Below are 21,742 nucleotides of genomic sequence, written 5' to 3' on the forward strand. Positions count from 1 at the left end.
GGGTGCAAAAGTACACACTTTCCAATAAACCAGCATCATTTACTCCGCCCCGACGCGCGATCAAACAGAACGCAGAAGAATCGGCTCGTTTGTTGCAACCATCTATTTGATGGGGGTGGTTTTTTTCCTCTCGGATTCGGGGCGGCTAACGAGCGTCGGTGATGTCATCGGCGCTGAGATTAATTCCGGAATCGCTCGGAGACAATGTGGGATGAATTGAACGCCGGGCAGCTGGATTTTGAGAATCATCAGTTTTAATGAGAGAGTCAGTTGCGAGAGCGAGGGTGGTGTCACTTTCATTAATTAAAACGTCGACGGGGCGCTCAAATTTAACACCAGTGGAGCTTTGCATATATGCAGATATGAGAGACAGGCCTCTCCAATTTTGATTTCCTGCGAGAGTAGATTTAAAAAAAAACTCCATTTTTTAATTTTCTCCCCGCAGAAGTCTATCGAGCGGATTTGCATCCGCTATATCACACAGGAAAAGTGCAATTTTTCCCAAGGGAGTAAAATTCCTGTGAGAGTTTCTCCTTCCTTTTCCGTTCTATAGAGAGGGGAATGCACCGTCTTTTGTCATTTAAAATCTCAAGTCACTCCCCGAAGACGCAGTGTAAAATTCAAAACCAAAAACTTCGATAAAACGCGTTTCATATACAATAACGGACGAAATTCCTCTGCTCTTTGTTCCACCCTCGGCGCCGTGATATATAAATTTCAGCCATCACAGTGTAACAAAAGAGACGCGCGTGGTTATGTATGTATTGCCTGTCGTTATCTCCACGCTTGAAAAATAGCTGCGCATTGTGTGATAAGCGAGATGACGAGCCCGCAAACGGGGGAGGTTTAATGAATAAATTTCGAGATAAGACTGAGGAGCTGCCGTGCGGCAGGGACGACGACAAACGAAACTCACCGGTCTCGGCGCCAAGCTGCGCCACGTGAAGTTCAGCTCGGAGATGTTGGCCGGGATGGGCACGTTGAATTTCAACGCGTACTGGTTCAGGACACCGTCTCGAATGTAGTACAGCTCGGCTTGCAGACCTAGAAAAAGACAAATAAATATTGTAAAATTAATTTTTTTTACTAGAATATTAGATTATTTCTAGTTCAGTATGTATTATAATCGATCATGTTTTATAAGATTCTTTGTTATAATGACATATTATATGACATTGACTAAAACTTCCTTTTCAAACTGCGTTTTGTTTCATTTATGTAAGTAAAATTTTGCAGATTTATTGAATGAATTTTATGACTGCGTTAGAGTGTTCAAAGGTCTAGTGATCAATATTAGGAATATCAATTATGTTTGATATAATATAATTACAATGAAGCATGAAAATCCAAGGCCAAGTACAGATTTATTAATAATGTAGACAATTGAACACTGAAAGTGTGCAAATAATATTTGTTTTTATCCCACAAAAATTTGTTTGTTAGTTTATTTTAAATTAAAACTTCACTTAACTCTAGCTTTAATAAGAAAAATACAAAAAAAGTTATAAATGTATAAAAATACTAGATATTTTTAATTTTAATTTTAAATAAAATATATATGGTTTTTTTTTAAATATAAAATTTTGACAGTAATAATCTACAAAATTGCTAAAGAATTATTTTATTGATAGATTTTGTTATAACTGATTAATTAACTTGTAGGATATTTTTCTTCAAATAAACAATTTCCTTTTCTACAACCTGATGCATTTGTGTGAACAAAAACCAAATGTTTGTACAAGCAGGAGGATAAAAATCAGCATCTTCCAATCCTCTTAGTTGGTTAGTGTCTCTCAGGTTCTACAAGAGAGGATTGATGCAGCAGAACGACTATATTTATATTCACTTTTCCCGTGTGTAAAACAAAAAATTCCACCCGTTCGGTCACACCCTGCAGTCTTTCTCATTAATCTGCTCCATCTCGACAAATAAAAATAAATCCACGCGCGCGCGAGAAATAAATAAAGAGCAACCCTCGCCGGGATGAAGAAACAAGCGCATATAACCTTGCCGGGCTTAAAAAAACGAGATGCTCGCCTCCGATATAATATAAATCCATCGTCCGCGCATGTACTTAAAATTCATTCCAGCACAACAGGTATGCAGCGGGCACCACGCTGGGCATGAGGCTGCGACCGGTGATCAATCAGCAGGACCGCCAGCCGGCACAAGCAGAAGTCGAGCGATCTGTCACGCGGCCGACAGACTTGTCGCTGTCACTCGGCTCGCACATTTTATTCCCTCCAATTGAATGAGATATAAAATTGTTTGAAGCGCGGCCACCTCGCACCATATCACAGAGAGAGGTGCTGTTTTGACTTGACGCCCGCCGATTCGTTTACGACTGTCTGCTCGCATTCGTTTTCGGATTATTTTATTTGAGACGAGCCCACGGTCGGCAGCGCCCAACACCTTAAACTTCTCTCTATATATTTAAATTTACACTGGTCCACATAATTCTATCTGAAGCATTCCATCGGCGCAGATTAGATTTCAATTTGGCTTGGCACAGTGATAAGTGGTAAGAAGTATGAGCCAATTTGCACACCTTCAAATCGCAGAAGTATTTTATGATTATTTATTTTATCACTATAACACTTCAAACTCAACAGAAATTTCTTCTGATTTCAAAATGATTTCTTATTATATTATTATAACAAATTTCAATTTGGTACAATTATCATGACCCATTTCTTAATTTTATTTCAACTTTTTTCTGATCTGCGTTTAATTTTTAAGCTCTCAATTTTCCTCATTCTTGGTCTCGTCTATTTTTGACCACATTTCTGAACAGAATGATCTCCTCTCGCTTCTGCCAAGGACCGCGCAGCTCACTTCAATTTCTCATCGCCCTTCCCCAAAACAGATGTTACCCATCAGATATGATTAAAATATTTGACTCGCAAGATCACTCCGTCCGCGTCGGCGACAAAAAATTTGTCTCCCCGTAATTCTTTTGATGTTTGTTTTGATTTATAATGGAGCCACCGCGACACGTCGGTGATTAAAACAGCCCGTGCTGTCGATTTAAATAGAGCGATTTTTGTCAACACAGTTTCCTCCACTGGCAAGACAATTATTTCCTTCGAGGAAACTCGGCGTTAATTGGAAGCGTGCGTTTTTTAATTGGAGGATAATTGCAGTGTCGACGAGTTGAATTAAAACCGTTTCCCGCCGGCTGGGAACACAGACACATGCGAATGAAAATGATAATAATAACGTCGTGCATTTGATGATATAAATCACACATGTGTTATAAATTAAATTTCCACCACCAGGGGCAGTTGCTGGAGCACAAAAAGGGACGCTCCTTTCATTTTTTTCCTCCATAGCGGTAATTACGTCGGGCCGCACAAAAAAAATTAAATAAACGCTACTGCTGTGCTTATTTAATAAAATATATGGGCCATGTGAATTTTTATCACCCAATTTAGCCCAGCCATGGATAATATTTCATCCGGCCGCGACTTCTTCTAACTAGAGACAGAGATGATATTTTTTACACATGTGATTTTATTGGGCTATAAAAAGCGCCCGAAGATTACGCATAATGGGCGAGTGCTTTTTGTGCGCCTAAACTGTTTAGCATATGCACACGTATCGGCAGCTGGATCCACGCAAATCTAGAGTCGCTTCAACGCGCCAATTGCTTCCGAATTTGAAAAGAGAAAAACCGAGGAAACCGGTTGAACGCAAATTAACAAATTGGAATTCCAAATAGAAGATTTCGCGATAAAAATAATATTAGAAATATCCGAAAAACCAAAACACACAAGACCAAAGCGGATAGAGCAGAGATGCTTTTCGCGATAAAGGTTCCCCAAGAACGGACGGAATAAAATGTGGATGATGAGGGAGTCGAGATTAGAAAAGCGAGGCTCGTTAAACTGGACTTCTTCTCGTTACAAGGAAAGGATGTTTCTCAGGTATGTTTTCGTCTTCTCCTCTCTGGCGAGAGCAGAGAAAGATCGGCCCGCAAGACAAGCAGGAGAGAATAAAAAAGGCCAAGGGAGTAAATTATTGCAGGCGGGAATATAAAACGGCGAGTCGCGGCCATAAATACATATACAGGTACTACGCTCGAGAGTTAGAGGATAAATTTATATGTGCGCTGCTTTTTCACAACACACACTCACAACAAACCTGCATCGTTAATTCCGTGATTTATGGCTGTTTATTTTTCGCCTCCTTTGTCACACTCCCAACTTAGATTTTTATTGTGGATCTGGCGCGCCGCCGCTTAATTAAATGCTCCGGCTACTTAAACAGCGCCAAAGTGATAAGGAAAGTATTTTGAGATGCCGACGAGGAGCCACCGTTAAATTAAAAGTTTAGAAAGGAAAACAAAACCGTTTAGCCGCAATCACCAACTTGACAGCTCAAATTATTTTTTTCTAATTCTCTATTCATCCTTCAAGAATTCCATTGAATTATTAGTTCAATTTTTTCTTAACAAATTCCAATAATCCCTTTAATATAGCCCAGCTGTTTCAAGTGCTGCTGTCAGAAGTGCACGAAGCCCATTTTCTTTCTCTCTCCGAGTGCATCTCGCGTCTTCCCTTTCATCGGCGCCATCAATCACGATCTCTTTTTTCGGAGACTCTCAAAAGATCCTCCTCCTCCTCCTCCTCACACAGAGGAATAAATATGTGTGTATGAATTATTATACACATCGAGCAAGCCCCTTGTAGGTACTCCACTGGCATACATTTATTTTGAATATCATTATTTCATACAAGGCACAGCATCTCTTTGTGTATTCAGAATAAATCCAGTGCCGGGCGGCGAAATCAAAGAGACCGCGTACGTTCGGCGAGAGCCGTATGTAGAATATCTAGAATATTATAAACGCATGTGGTATAGTGTAAGGAGAGCCTACGCACCTCCAGTGAACAGAATAATATTCGACTTTCAAGACGAAAACGAGAGCACCTTAGTAATAAAAAGGAATGCAGCTTGCGTTAAGCAGATTAAATTATTAATAAGACTGGTTATGATTTTTTTCCTTATTTACTTTTTGTAAAATAAATAATCTAATCTGCCCGCTCAGGGTCGCTCTCTTTTTTTTCATGCGCGCGCAAGAGATACTTCTTGTTTAGCCTTATGCTAATGCCGATTTGCATTCCTGACTGGCTCCCGAGATGCAGTCGGCTGGCAAGTTGACCAGAATAAATCTTGAAAGGTTAGTATCGAGAGAACGGAGCAAGTTGCACAGGAGCTCCTCTCTGATAATGAAACCTCAGACGCCCATGTGATTTGTGCACCATAAATTGAAATTGATCAAAGCGAGCAGCAATTTATTGAAGGGTCGAAAGTTGGAAAGGAAAACGACCAGGCATTTTTTAACATTTCAATCAATTAAAATTTATTAAGTTTTTAGATATAATTAAAAAAAAATATAAAACTGTTTAAAATTTAAATTTTTTTTATTATTTCTTAAATTATTATTTTTTAATAATTTTATTAAACTTATTGAAGTTTAGAAATTGTTTTTTTCTCTTATTATGTGTATATCCTGATAATTTATTAAAAGAAAATTATAATAATGATGTAGAGAATTTGAGGAATTCAGTTTGTCAATTAATGTCTAAAATAAAAATTAGCAACTTCATAATCTCAATTTTACGATTAGAAAATTATGCAGTGAATTGTGAATTCCTGTGTCTCAACGGCGTATCAGTCATACTCAATTAAAGGGAAAAAAACAACAATTTGAAGTTTGCTACGGCTGCTGCAGCATCCGCGTGAATTCTGCATTTTTTACACTTCTTTTGAATCCCTTTGAAGCTCGGAGCCGCACCGCCGTTTGATATGTCACTGGCGAACGCTTTTGTGCCATTCTCGGATGAAAAGAGAGCAGAGCGGAAAATAATAGGAAAAGGGGTGGAATCGACAATGGAGCCGAGGTGAGATGCCGCATGCTGTGTTTTGAGTCGTGAGAGCGAACGAGCGAATATCTCAAATAATTCTCCAAACACTATGCACAATTAACAAAACAAAACGCGTTGCGAGAGAGAATTCGCGAGCTGAAAAGAATCGAGAGAGGTGTGAAAATATCGACTGGAATCTTAATCAGGCTGCTGCTGCTTGCTTTTATTTGCTTGCAAGACTGAGGAGGAAAAAAACTCGAAAGTTCGCTCACGGTGGGCAGATGAAAAATTATCGCACAGCTGGCAGCATTTTTCATTTCACCTCTCTTGATTGATGCTTTATTTGATCAAGTTGTTGTTGTTTTGTGAGTTGGTCTCGCTCGCGTGATTTGCGATCGCAAATTGAAATTGAAATGTGAAAAGAGAGCAGTGCCAAGGAGTTTCTTGATATTCAATATGATATCATTTCATGCGGGCAAAGGGACGTTTGAGAAGTGACAAGCGACGGTCGTTTTTTTTTATTGCATGAAAAGAGTTTTCAGAACAGAGACAGAGTTTCCTGTAAAAAACTGACATGAATGGAAGAGCTTTGAAAAATTTATTTAAATTGTCCGAAATAAAATACTTAAAAAAAAAATATATTTTATAAATGCTGAATTAGAAAGGACAATTTTGTCTCTTTTAAAAAAGTCAATGAAGTGAACCTGAGTTGATCCAAAAGTCAAGCAGGGAGTGAACTTTTTTCTCATTTTACTGCCCTGGAGATTGGAATCTCGGAATTAACAAGCCCGCTTTTGTCCAATTAACAACTCCTCCGCGTCCCTCGCCCTTGCCACCTTTCTTCCTGTGCTCGCCGTTTCGTGACAATTTCCCGGCCCTATTCTATAAAATCGTGATCCCATTGCTGTCTGCCCTTGTAAATTATGCACACGGGGCAGAGCGTCTCGTCGTAAACTATATAGCCAAACTAACTACCAGTGTAAGCTTGATTTCAACAGCACACACGGCGTTGATAGTATCAAATTAAATTTCACACACGGCCGTCCGTGCAGAGCGGGAATAAATTTCCATGTCAATTTATATTTACCGAGGCGATATAATACATTTTGTTCAATCCGGTCCTGGCGACGCTGCTTGCTTTTGCTCAAAGTTAGTTAACAAGCCGGTGAGGAGCAAAATATTCTTTCTTTTTCCTTGCCGCCGAGCCACGACGACGACGAGCGCGCTAATGAGCAAAAGATGCGAATCGGCCGGCCTTATTTCAATTTATATCGTTCAATGTCATCGAATGGGCAGAATAAATTGACAGCAGCGCCTCATTTCGCTTTTTATTTTTTTCGCCGGGTTGCTCATCCCGCTGACCAGATGACACTCTTGCTGTGGCCAATGTGGCGAATAAATTTAATTATGTTAAGTTTAAATGTTAAGAAAATTTTTCCTATCGTGATTTCAAACTGTTTAATTTCAGCATTTAACAAAAAATGACGGAAGTGTTATACACAAATCTAATCGTGTATTTATTAACAAATTCAAAATTATTATCTTTAATCTAATTATATGCATGAATGTATGCATTAAACAATTCAATAATGATAGAATAATTATCAATTAACAGTCACAAGAAGACGACTGAGGCAAACTCTATCACAGATAATTTATATCAATTGTTAAAGATGTTAAACCTTGTTGTTGACACAATTTATAAATAATTATTTTCTTAAAATTTAGTTAATAATATTTTGCAATTATTCAATTTGCTAAAAATTAATGATAAAGATAATAAAGCAAAATTAGCTTTAAACATTAATTATTAAAATCATAATATATTGAAAAAAATAATCACATTTAGTATTAAAATTAAAATAGTATAAAATTAACTTTATAATTGCAATATTTAAAATTATATATTGCTACAATATATTATTATATTTTACAATTTCTTCACTATATGGCAGATCAGTTTTGAAAGGTTTTGAATTGAATGCTCTCAACGTTGACATGTGCAAAGGCCCTTCCTCTGTGATTTTTAATTACCCCAAGTCAGTGCAGCCTGAGAGTAATAATTCAGCAAAGCAAAGTCTGCTGCCGACAAAAGCGGTGCGGGAGTTTTGCACGGAGATGAAAGGGGCTGGGAAAAGGGTCTTTCCATCACATATATAACGCGTCTAATCATCTCGGCACCTCGTTTTGTTTTTCCCATTCGGCTTGTTCAAGACAAATGAGAAGCCGTTATTTGACTTGTTTGTATCTCCGCTTATTAAAGCCGGCGCTAGTTAGCGAGCGCGCAGAGAAGAACTGGAAATACACAAGAGCGCGGCGTCAGCACAGGTCAAATTATTTATCGCCTCGCTTTTGAGCGCAGCGCTTGTTTTCCAATCTCCTGTCCGTCCGTCCGGCCAGCCTTTGAGAGATCGGGCGACTCGATATTGATGTTTTACAGCCGCTAGAAAAGGCAAAGTGCATCTCGTCAAAGGCAGGAAAGAAACTAACGAGATGGAGAGTCGCTCCTGACGACCAAAATGGTCTCGTCTCCGATTAAATTCCGAAGCGGCGATTAAACAAAAACAAATACTTGATGAGGAGGAAATTCGTGGACAACTCTTTCTTTCTTTTTTATCTGCAGCCGTTTTATAAGTGAATGCGTGCCGTTTGTTTACATATTAAACAAGCTGAAATGTGTTAACAAGGTGTCAGCTGATATCGGCCCCAGAGATTTCCAAATTTTGAAGATTTTTATCGCCGCAGTGAGGAAATCAGAACGAGTTAATTTTCTGAGGCGAGCATCAAAATTTTAATGGGCCGCATAACTCAACCTGGAAATTATGTGCCGACAACTTTTGTATATTAATAATATGCTCTGTATGGCATTCCGTCAGCGGAATTCCTCTCTTGGAAACTGGTCTCGAGGGCCACGCAGCGTGAATTCAAATTTCAGTCACACGTCTCGAATAAAAGAAAACGCGAGACCACCCCTCTCGGAGGAAATTCCCTGCAAATCAAGTTTGCATTTTTATATATCAAATTGAATAAAGCGGCGACTCGTCTTTCACGCGATCAAATTCAGCCTCCATTGTAACTATTACAGCACAATGTGTGCGACAGCCCCTGGAATCCGGCGATAATAACGGGGAAATTAAAGCTCTGTATAAGATTCTTATTAAATAATAATTGGAGGCTGTGTGCGTGCTGACAATAAAATGCACACATATAGAATAATCCCTCTGAACGGCAGCAGCTCCCAACTAATAACAAGGGTCTTTTTCCTGTTCCTGAGTGAGCCACGGCTCTGCAGGGATGTGTATAAAAATTAAATGGTGCTGGGGCCTTGCACGGGAGGTGACAAAACCCTCGCCAAGAACCTCCAAGTGAACAATGGGAGAGTTGTAATAATAGGAGAGCTGCTGGGGGACTTTTCTTTCACGCAAGACTGGGGGATCGCCTGGGGTTGCAAACTTGAATCTTATCAGAGAAAAATGGCTTCAGCAATAAATAATTTTCCCATTCCTAAATTAAAAAGCAAATTAATTTCAAAAGTAACTTGTTTCTGTTAAATTTATGTGTATGTAATTAATAAAAAAAATCTAAAAAAGTAGCAGGTTGAAGAAAAAATTATGTCAGGCGTTTGATGGTAAATACTATAAAATTAATACAATTTACTTTTCTATTTTTAAACAATCAAAATTTTAGTTTTAATCATTTAAAACATTTTAGTATTAACCGTAATGTTTCGTATTTTTGAAATTTTTACTTCATGGGGCTTTCCGTGTGCTCATAACCAGATTATTTTACACCACCCCAACCACTGCGTTTTATTTAACCATTATACCTCACACCTCTCTTTCTCCAAGAAGTACGTCGGGGGTCAAAATAATGGCCACGGTCATAAAAATGCCAAAACTGAACGATGAGCTCACAGCGGAGAGTTTTCTCGGGGACAATATTCATGCACAATCGTCTTGTGTCACTTGACCTTTCAATTTTGTAACAAAGAGTGTGTGTGCGTTTGTGTTTGGAAATAATCTTGGCGAGGGGGTCACTGGAATCCTCAGCAGCCGCTTTTAGGTTCTTTCTCTCCAAATTGCTGTTTATTTTGGGTGAATAATGAAAATAACTCTGCTGGCAGCAAAAGCTACGCGGTGGAGTCCTGCTGATGGTGTATCGAAGCTGGCGAACTTGTTTGGATTTCTCAGTGTATACAATGCCGCCTGACAGATATAAATTGCCCGATGCTATAAGCTGCTGGACCAACATGGACGGCTGAGAACGAAAATCAAATAAGAGGGCCTAAAATGCCCGGGGATTTCAATAAGCCTCGATTGGTAGTGTGTTTTGCAGTGACCAGTTTCAGGCACAGGAGAAACGAAAATCAACATTGAAAAACAAAATTTGATTTTAATTAAATTAAGTTCGAGGCCAGGTTTTAAAGAGGAAGTTTGTATCCTCCTTTAAGTTGAAGATCCGTCATTTCGTTTTCAAATCAGGTGCGTGCAATAAAAAAAAAACATTTTACAACTTGAAAATTTTTGCCGAGAGCAAAATCAGCGTATACGCCATTTGAGGAGTCAGGTTTCGCGCACGCAATGCGAAGAGGTGTAAATCAAACCTCGTTATCATATATTAAAGGGAAAAATTAGAGTGAAAGCAGACCGGCAGCGCGCGTATAATAATTTACTCGCAATTTTATAGTTTAATCAGTGTGAAAACTCGTTTCGCCGGGCTCGAATTTACGATGTCGGAATAGCACTCTTAATTAAACTGCCGGGGCCGTTTTGTATTATATAAATTCGAGTGCAAAAAAGAGGCCCTGCTCGTGCCCGGTCGGGGCGAATTGATTTAATCGAGATTGTCATATTTTCGTCTAACGCACGCCACAAAGCGAATGGAGGAGATATGAAATTTGAGATTCAGTGAGCACGGCCTGCAACAAAAAGCTCCTGTTACTCGGCAGCGTCTCGTTCTGTGGCTAGGATTTCTTCTAGGATGACGCTTTGCAGATGGCCAGCAGGACACTCACAAAAAAAAAACAAGCGCGTGAAATAAAATCCCGGACGAGATCTTGATCTCGGCTTGGCCGAAACGAGGCCTTTGTTGGTCATTTTTCGACACGCAGGAATGCAAAATAAAATTGCGAGAATAATGGCCAGGGCCGAAAATGAGAATTTTCTTAACTTTACGAGACAATTAAGTCGGCGTTTTACGACTCCTCTCGCATGCACACACGTACTTTTGTACCTTGTTAAATTTTATACACATTTAGTTAGAGAGAGATGGATTTTTTTGCTTTGACCGTCGTGCAGCGAGAGTGTTGTTTTATCAGGAAAATACGACGTGTGCAATAAACATTTTATATATGTACCGGTGCGGGGTTATTAAAAATCAGTTTGGTACAACTGCGCCGATCCAGAATCGTAAAATCCGTCCGTTTACTAAATAGAATGCTGCCGGTTGATTGTCGTAAAAATTTATTGTTTGGACATTAAAAATCGGGGAAACGAGCGATAGGATCGGCGAATTTGAGAGACAGCTGTCTATATTAACTGGTGGAAAGATCAAATTTTATTTCCAGCGAGAATTTTCAAAACATTTATTCAAAGTTTATTTAGTTCAGCATTCCGATGTGAATAAAAGTAGCCACCTCCGCGGTCCAGTTTTCAATAACAAGCTTAGTAATTTTTTGCCCCCTGGGCGTGTAATTTGCATGAAAATCAGCCGCCCCAATCTTTGCTTGGGCTTCTTTCGGGGGCCATAAACCCACTTTTGTTTGCTCAACTACTCTCTCGCCTCTCGGCCGTTACCTGTTGCGCGCCTGATGGCAAACTGGAATTCTGGTCAGAATATATATATATAAGGTGGAGGGAAAAAAGAAACCTGCTGCTTGCTTTTTTCTCATTATTCCCATTCGTGGGTGAGGCAGAAGGTGTATTATATTGTCTGCGCCGGCCATTGTGCGCCTGGCTAGTGTGTGGATGTCAATTTTGCTTAAAGGCTAACCCATTGTTAATGAGTTATGCAGGAGAGTGACCCTTGGCTGGATGGAGAGAGATGAGGAAGAAAAGCGCTTTACCTGGAAATGTGTGGCAGCAAAATAAATAGGCCTCCCCCCAGTGACGGAAAAGTGACATTATCTCGACCAGTGCGCACTTTAGGGAATTTTCTTCTATGTTGACCAGACAATGGTCTCGAGAAAATGCCAAGAAAGAATAACAGCTAACAGGACAGTAAATTGGAAACCGTCCAGAAAAAATAACAAATAATGCACGACTGAATGAACTGTGGGAAGAAGAGTTTCCCCCAGACTTTTCGGAACTCAACATTTTTGTCTGTATCTTATATAATTGAAAGAAATAAAGAAACAGCTTCTTTTGTTTAATCTGAGATTTGTCTATGGGCGTTTTCGGGCGATTGCCAACTTTTTGACGCCCGATCCTCCACACCAGGCCGACATTCGCTCAAACAATGGCACCTGATTTAAATTTAATTTAAACATCTTTCGCTCGCCGCTCAAAACACATCGTCCGCAATAACAATTTACGCGCGCGGCGAGGCGTGTGCGTGGAGGCCAATTTATTCAGAAAAGGGCACCATACCGGTCTGGACAAATAAAATATAAAACGGCTGAGGAGACACACATTGGGATGAATTACGATCGGCTGCCTGCGCACAGTCACCTTGCTTCTTTTTTATGAGTTTGCGTCTCTGTTTGGACAATTTATTACACGCTCGGATTTCTTTATCTCGGCGTGGAAATCACGAGTAAAATATGACAGATTCGAGTGAGAGAGAGAATCACTTAAATTCCACCTCTCAAGGATGACGAGTCATCATGGAGAAAATCTCACCGTTTCCGACTGTGTGTGTGTTTTTAATAAACGGCTACATGATTTAATGTGTACAAACAAAATACAACTGCCCGGACGCCCCGTGAGAGTTATTTGAAAAATTAGCATAATAATTCCTTCCATCTTTGAATTGCTGCATGTTCGTTTTTTTTATATATTTATTTTGATTCCGCTGTCAATTGTTTGACCAAGCAAGGGACGTGCCAGTAAAAAATAAATCGGCGCTCTGCGGGAGAAGATGGTGTGGCCGTGTCACGCCAAATTGACTTATCAATCATCCCCGCAAGAACAAACAGGTTCAGACTTTGTATTTTATCTGAACCCATCAGAAAAAAAAACAAGTGGAGGGTAAAAAACGAGCATTGTTTAATATTTCATTTCAACAAAGCTCTTTTTAAAAACGGTTTTTTCATTTTATTATATAAATTATGTGACCTTGCTTGTGACTTATCATCTCATTCCGCAGGGTAAACGGTATTTTTTTCCAGAGGATCAATTAATCATCCCGAGAAAAACAAAGAGAGAGAGAAACCCACGAGTTAAGACAGAGGAATTCCAAATTCGACGCAGGCGGCCAAACAAATTGAGAAATTATGAAAATTCTCCGCTCAAAAATGACATCAATATTTATCCCGGCGGCGGGTAGGAAAAAATTGTAATCTTGGGTTTTTCTCGGGTAAAAATATTTGATATTCGGATGGTCCTGGGCAGCCACAGGTAAGCACGATAATAATTCATGCAGGCTGCGACCCCCCGCTGCAAGGCAACAGTTCCTCTCCATGTCGTTCTGCGGAGTCCTGCTGGGGCAGGTGTGGTGCGCGCGGGTAAAATAGTGACGCGGACGCCTCTGCCCATGCACGCCGGGCGACACCAGCCTTCAGCCGAGTCTCCTCTGGACAAAAACCTGATCCTTCATCTGACGCGTCCCATCAATAATCTCTGACAGCGTTTCGTGAGAAAAATCACAAAGGCGCAAAAAGTGCCGTGATGATTTTGCGCTGTGTGAAAATTTAATCGCAATTTCCGACACATATGGCGGAATGGCGATTTTTTCGGAGAGGAGTGCCGCGATCGATCATACTTTCCACATGGGGGGCCTGTCATGCTCTTAAAGTTTGATTTTTTTTTTTCAAATTTATTTTCACACCGCGTTTTGTTTCTCAAATACGATAATATTTTGACTTTGGCATTGGGTAAAACATAACAAGGTTTCTTACTCCCAAATCAAATTTAAAAAATCCAATAATAATAAATCATCGACGTGTTACAGACGCACCTGCTGCCATTAATGAATGAACCCTTTCAACGCTGGTCCTATTTTGGAAAACAATTTAAACCCATGTTCCGGTTCGCCGAGTTGATTTTTCTGTTGGCCAGTCCGAGATTCGTAAAGGGACCATTTTTTTCGTGATGTATCCGCCTTGCGCGCGAGGGATAATTTATTCAGTCAATTTATTTTCCAATCTGCTTTGTTTATTTATCAGCAGGTACGGCAGCCGCAGCCGGCATTAAATGCGCGCTGTTTATAAATAATTTAATGGAGGGTTTACCGCCTCTGGTTATATTTGGCATTAAATAAACATCGTTTCCATCAGCGTGTCTCGCGGCGCCGCCAGCCTGCTCAGACTAAAAGCTTTCTTTCTTTCTTTAGGCTGCAGCATAGGAAAACGCACAATCATACCCGGGACGCTCTTTTCTGCTGCGAGGATAATTGTTATTATTTCGGCTATGCCATTCAAAACGCTCGGTAATGGGCAAAACAACGCCAGCCAGGACGGTCTGATTCACCGCGCAAATTGGTTGGTGGCCTTTTTATAATTCGCGCAGACGTTGGGCCGAAGGATTTTTCGCTCTGTCGCCGCTTGATTGGCTGTCACTCAAAGAGTGGCGTGCGTGACTCCTCAAATTGCAGATTCAATTATTTTAACGAGAGAGTGGGATGGCAACCTTAAAGGGCAAAGTAAATTGAATTTGCGCTTTTGCAGGAATTTCCCACAACACAAGAATGAGCAACAAACTAACAAAGCTCAAATCTTAAAATTGTACATAAAATGTGATATGATAGTTTCAGTAAATCTTGCAAGAATTTATTATAACAAAATAACAGTCTCTTTCGGGAGAACAACGTAGAACAATTTTATAATTCAAGATTTTTAATTTATGTAGATGAATGGAAATGTATCTAAATAAATTATTTTTGTTTAATTTTTTTTTTAATTGTAACAGAAGTTATAAAGAGTTGATAAAAAATTCAAAATATAATGTTAACTAATTCGTTTTTAAAATTTTAATATTCATATTTAAATATGTAATTAATTTTAAATAAATAAAATAAAATAAGCTCAAAATAATATGTTTAAAATAATTTTTGTATTTATATATAAGCTAAATATGTTTAATTTGTAGTCAAATTAAAAAGTAACAATGACTTTTTCTCACTCAATTTTAACTCCTTGGCGTGATTTTTGCTCCGATTTCCGTTTTGTCCGTGACGTGCCTGCTGATTATTGGATTCGCTGAAGCGAGATCACCTTTTATAAAGTTTATCAGGCTCGAAAACTCGGCGCACACTTGTTGCTGCTGCCGCGTAAAGATACCTTGTTGCTGCTGCTGGGCCGCGGTGATTATTTTTGTTGCCACCTGTACAGCACCAATAATACGAGTTATGGCCCGACAATCGTACAAAGCGAGTGTGGCAGGCCGTAAAAAATCCGACCAACAGATCATCTAGTCTCTCCTCATATTTTATATAATACCGTCCCAATAAAAATCCATCTCACAGTTCACACGATGCATTGTTTGAACACCAAATTATGCCAGGAGAAAGAAAATCCGATACGTTCATAATGATCATCATGATTTTTTTCTAAATTCCGAAGAGAGAGACAGAGGGTCGGGAATCGTCCGATGGGGATTGAAAGCGACGCACGAATGATCGATCTTGATTGATGGCCGAATTCGATCCGCAGATGGAATCTGACCGAGTCGACATTCCTTTGTCCTTCAATCATTTTACACACACACAAAAATCGAATTTTTTTCCGGTTTGTCAATTTGACGAATTCATTATTGTTTGTTACAAATTTGATGGATTATATTTGCTAAAATATTTGAAATAATTTCATGCCAAAAATAGTTTTTATATATATTTTTGAAGTGAAAACTAGTTAGTTGCTTATCTCTGTGTCGCTGTCAGAAGCGTATTGACTTAAATAATTATCAACAAGTGTCGATAGAAAGATAAGACGCGCGAGCGGAGAGAGATTGCAATGTGTGCTAATTATTCGTGGGTGCTCCCGTCAGCAGCAGGCGAAAACTTCTCGCACCCTTCCATCATCAGCGAGTTCAAACAAGCGAGAAATGATTATCGACCGGTCGAGCAGTGCACGTGCGAATTTCCAGCCGCAGATAAAAGTGCGAATTTTTTCGCTGCACAGACGCGAGGGACCTACTTGTGTGCGTGATTATCGGTGCGTCTCTGATAAGGGAGGAAACGGCCGCTCTCTGATAAAGCGAGTGTGCTGCCGTTTCCAAAATAAATTTACGACCCTTCTATTTTCAGCAGGATCTTCGCTGTCAGCGTCTAAAACAAACTTCTCGCGTGCAGGAAGAGATTTTTACTCAGTTTTTATCACGTGCGCGCACTAAATGAGGCGAGTTTGTCTCCTGAGAAGAGATAGTTATGGTGTTGCATATCCGAGGTGTATTGTCTTAAAAGATGGCACCCCTGCTGTGTGGTGGTTTGATAAAAAGGGACCTGTGTTTTCACTGCTGTACTACCAGGCACACACTAGAGCTAATCGCGGCGGAGCGTTATCATGTAATAAATTGTCATTAACATGACTGCTACTAAAATAAAAATTTATTATCCCGGAGATTATTATTGCGCGTATATGCTGCGGGTGCTGTAAATTATTCACCTGCTCGACCAACTTTTTAATTAGGGGGACGACTGGTGCTGTTTTAAGTGTTACACGATTTACTGATTGCATCTTTCATAATTATAGTAAGTTCTTTCATATATACATATTATTAGTCTTTCATAGTTAAATTTTAATTATTTTAATTCCAGCACTTTCAAAATTATTTATTTCTATTATTTCATTTAAAATAATCTCACTATGTAATTTTTATAATTTTTCGCCATTAATTTCAAGATAAAGCTAGATATTCTGACACAAGTTGGGAATATTATTCAAATTGAATTATGCTCAAACCTCAAATTGATAGCCTTTTGGTACATTAAAAAAAAAATTCTTTGTTATTGTTTATTATTTAATTTATAAATAATGCAGCTAAATATTTAAGATAATAAATAAATAAATATTTGAGAAAAAAAAATTATTTAATAAAAATATTAATTTAAAATACTATATAATTTATTATAATTTAATAAAAAGTACCAAAATATAGTTAGTAAAATCCATACTAATTTAATGATTTTTTCCGGTTAACTGACTTAAATAATTTTGAATCCTTCAATAAAATTACTTTTCTGACACAGTAATTATCTCCATGCGCAATTTTAAGGTCAACAAGTTCGCACAGGTGGTTTTCAGCAATCAAATTAATCATCGTGTCACAAACTCCACAATTTCCATTAAACAAACAGACGGCCATAAATTTCATTGGAAGCAGCGCGGATGATTTTTCAACTCACCCCAGCCCATTGATCCGTCGGCCATAATTACAGGTTCGCCTCGTCGCCGATAAATAAACAATGAAAGAGCTCGGCGACCAGGGAGGTCCACCGAGAAATTTTCCCGCATATCTCGTCTGACCCGAGGAAAGAGGCATTTTTTTTTTTTACTTTGGTTGTATATTTTAATTTTGATCAAATATCCCGAGGGCACATTTGCCGCATAAATAAACAATCACGCGCGGCTCCGCTGGTGTAATTACAAGGCGTCTCGTTTTGCATAAATCCGAGTGGGAAACAATTGGCAATTTCCACAACTTGCGGACCGGAGATTCATCAAAACCTCGGGCGAGACGAAAGGGCCATTACGAGCAGACTCGTTTGCGTTGTATGTATTTTGAGCAGGACGTGTTTATATACCAAGCAAGTTGGAAAATGGGACCCGAGAGGGGCATGATTGCGCGCCAATTACACCCTGGTCCGAAATTGAAGGCCTGCACTGCACGATTTGCCTGAGCACCATCTCGTCTCTGCAATTATCGCTGTCCACTACATATTCGACGGATCATATCAATCATGGGCAAATTGCTGCTCGAATTTCATGCTCGATTCGCAACGCATACTTGTTTTGCTTTAATAATATCAATATTTGCATTTATATAATAATGCAAATAAGTTTCCTAATTTTACTTTTCTCTTTATAATAGATTAAACAAAAATTGTTATACAAGATGACATCTACACCGTTAGTAAGTTTCTTTTAATACATAATTAATATCTCTGTGGTGCTCAATACTATTTATTTCATCAATATAATAAATATTGTAATAATTTAAATTACGTTATTAGATATTTAAGCAAACAGTTATATTATTCAAAATAAATAATCAAATAATTTGATTGGGAAAAAAATGCAAAACAAAAAAAAACTGTTACTAATAGAAAAAATTAAATAAATAAAATATTATTGTTTTATTAATAATTTAAAAATTACTTTAACTTTTTTTTATTTATTTATTTTCTGTGTTGTAATAAATAATTACAAGAAGTGATGTGTTACCTCTCTGAACACAAATAAGGTTTGTTTACTTTTGATGATGGACGCGAGGTGATAAAAAACAAATCCAAAATGCGAGGGCATTCTCTCGTTGCCTGCCGAGAGTAATATTTTCCCTCCCGCCCATTTAATAACCCGTCAAACGCACATAAAAAGCTCGCGAGCAAACACAAAAACAGGCGAGTAAAAAAGAACCAAACTGTTGCAGGCTGGACTCAGGGCACGATAAGTGATTAGTCCTTTTTGCTCCGGCGCGTCAGACGAAACAGGCCCACCTGCAACCCAAGCCCGGTAGTGCTGCGTATATTTTATGATTCCATACAATAAATTTTGATCCGAGAGCTCTCCGGTCGGGGGCGATTAAGCATGTCAAAAGTAATTATCGTGTCCACTCGTATGTAATTTATTTATTGAGGAGAGTTCCAAACGCTGAATTCCGAACGGCGGCCATTGAAAATAAAATTTATTAATAAGAAGAGCGCGCGGCCGTGCGTGTAAGGCGCTTTTTGACTTAAGTGTATTTTGTGTTTGGACATTGATCAAGATAAATAATAATTTCGGTGTTTATTCAGCATCTCATCGCGCTCAGTGCCGAAGTTTGTTATTATTTTTTTATTTGGATAAACGGCCTCTTGAAAGATTTGAGTGAGATTTCGGTCGGGTTACCATTCCAGCGATGAGAGAGGCCACTTCAATTTAATTTGGCCTTTTGCGTGCAGTCCCGCAAAATTTCCTGCTGAAAGCTTAATCGTTGCGCGCACCGGCCTTGACTTTCGAACAATGGACGCAGAGAGCGAAATTGTGCTGCGAATTTGCTCATTTGCAAAACAAATTAATGGCGAGCAAAGAAGTTTGTGCCAAGCTCTGTGGATTTTCTGGTCAATTTCGTGCGTCAAGTGGGATTAGGAGAGTAATTTTGCTCGCTGCCCTAATCCCGGTCGCTCTCTGATTATTATTATTTGCCGTCCGATTTCTCTTGGCCCCACCGGGATTAGTGCATACGCCCCTGGCCGACCTGCCAAAAATGAGATTAACTCGTTCGGATGTCAAAGAAATAAAGCGGGTCCTCCGCGGGCCAAATTCCTTCTTGACTAATGATTAACAAGACTTGTTGATATCTGCTTGCGATGGTTTACTGCATAAATTGCGAAATTACGTCCGACGAAAAGGCCTGAGAGGCGCAAGGGGCGGAGTCGATTGTGAGAGAGACGCTGAGGATTAAAATTATAATTTGTAGCCGTGCTGATGTATTGCACGCACAAGGCAGGCTGGAATTATCGAGACGAGAGAGCAGAGAGTGCGCACCGCAGTGTAATTTCATTATACCTTTGCTAACTCACCGAGAGGAGGAAAATCTTTATTGAAATCTTAATTGTTTTTAATTCAAATTTAAATTGCTTTTCGCCGCAGAATAAACACACACCCAATTTATATACACTTCCCTCACTCCGCACCGGCGAGAGAGAAAAAATTAAAAGCTTAAACAAACAGAGTCTCTCTCTCCAGCTCGTTTGCTGCTGATGGATCGGGGTATAATTTTACAAGGTGCTTATTAAACAACAACGAGCAGAACTTCTTTCCTTAAAAATAACTCGCCGTAATAAAAGCCAGAGATAATTATTCTCGTTAGGTCCCCGGCCGTATTTTGAATATTTTATTTACGCCGGACGAAAAAGCAGCTCCTGCGAGCGCGTGTGTGGGAAAATTTGTTTTGCATCTGTTGTACACATAAAGGGGCCTAATTACACCAGCAATAGCGAGCAAATAGATTATTTGATGATGCTGATGAGTGACTGCTATGCGATTGTGTGCGGAGAATTTTATGGCCCTGCCGACTTTTTACATGCACACACGTGATCAGGTCGAATTTTCAGACTGATAATTGTCCGAGCGGCAACGATTTGCCGAAGACAGGCTAATTGATACCCACGTCAGCTTGCTCGCTTTTTGACAAACAGGCCAATTATACAGAAATTTGAGTACATGTAAAACATTGAACTCGGCGTGACTGTTAGAAAATTATTTGAAAGAAAAAAATTTATTCTAGATAAAAGAGGGATGAAGTTTTAATTAACGAGACGAGCTTTGAAAATAGACCAACTGCAGAAGTCGAGAGAAGCAGAATTGAAATCATCCGAGAGTCGCCTCGGGTCCTCGAGACTTAAGGAAACTGATTAATTGTCTGCTGCAGGATTAAGAGAAGAAAGGAAAGGAATGCTGCCGCAGCGGCGGCCGTTCTTTCTTCGACTGACTCGCTCACTTTTCATCCTTTAGTATAATAATTCTCCGCTTTTTGTGTTTGTTTTGATGTAGGATGAAACGTTTCTCTGCTCTCTCTTGTGCTCGAGACTGAATTTCTCAGCAGCACTCTGGCCAGTCAGTTGGAATTGTAAATTATACGGCGGTGGCTCGGTCAACAACTGCTGATTACATTAAAAAAGGAGGGACCACCAACGTTTAATAAGCAGACATGCACCTCCTCTATTTTAATTCCTGATTATAAAACATGATTGCTTTATAATGTCGGATTACATGTAAATATTTTAACAAGCAGTGCGGCCAGTTTTTTCCACCAAAAATACACGGCCCGCGAGTGACGCTCCGGGCAATTTGAGCCTTTTTATCTCGACTTTTATTATCACTAAAAACCGCGCCAGAGAGCATAAATAAATAAAAACCAGTTGTAAATCGCGACTGAAAACGAGCTGATTAAATCAGTTAGTTTTGCTTCTTCAGGGAATTCTCGCCAAATTTCGTCTGCGTGAATTCCTCCTCATTTGCTTTACAAGGCAAAGATGAAGAAGAAGAAGTGCATTGTCCAATTTAATCTATTCAACAGGTTCCTGGCATAGCAGCTTTTGTGAGGAAAACTAAAGTTTACAGAAAGGCCACGCTGCTATGGTCAGAGAAATTTTTGACTGACACTTCTAGGTAAATAGAAAGGCACCTTTTTGGGTTGCACAATGGGACAGTGCACACGCATGGAGAATTCTCCTAACAAGCGTGCAGGCAGGGGGCACGAAAATAAGAAACAACCACCACCAGAGTCATCCTTATGAAATTCTCTCCCCTACACGGTCGAGAGAGCAGCACAAAAAGATTAGCAGCCGTTTTCCCAAAGGCCTCTAGGGAGCTTGGCTTGGGACACATTCGGTTTTTTGCCACCCCCGCGCTCTCTCTCTCTCCATCGAGTTGTTCTCATGCTCGCCCAAACGATGACGGACGAAATTCTGATGCACCCTTGCTGAGAAAAACACACACACACAGTAGGCCATCTTGCATTATTATCTAGTGCGAAAGATAAATTATGACAAAAGTAAACACACAAGACGGCAGC

General features: G+C 39.4%; 1 protein-coding gene across 1 annotated transcript in view; it reads right to left on the reverse strand.

Moving 5' to 3' along the window:
• The window catches only part of LOC132201368 (tyrosine-protein kinase Dnt), a 46,700-nt gene that overhangs the window by 21,076 nt on the left and 3,882 nt on the right, over window positions 1–21,742 (reverse strand). Inside the window, exon 2 of the mRNA XM_059627492.1 lies at window positions 917–1,044. Coding sequence (XP_059483475.1) covers window positions 917–1,044 — 128 coding nt within the window. The remainder of the gene's footprint in view (window positions 1–916; window positions 1,045–21,742) is intronic.

Source organism: Neocloeon triangulifer, unplaced genomic scaffold, assembly GCF_031216515.1.
Source record: "Neocloeon triangulifer isolate White Clay Creek 2 clone unplaced genomic scaffold, ASM3121651v1 ptg000014l, whole genome shotgun sequence".
Classification (NCBI taxonomy): domain Eukaryota; kingdom Metazoa; phylum Arthropoda; class Insecta; order Ephemeroptera; family Baetidae; genus Neocloeon; species Neocloeon triangulifer.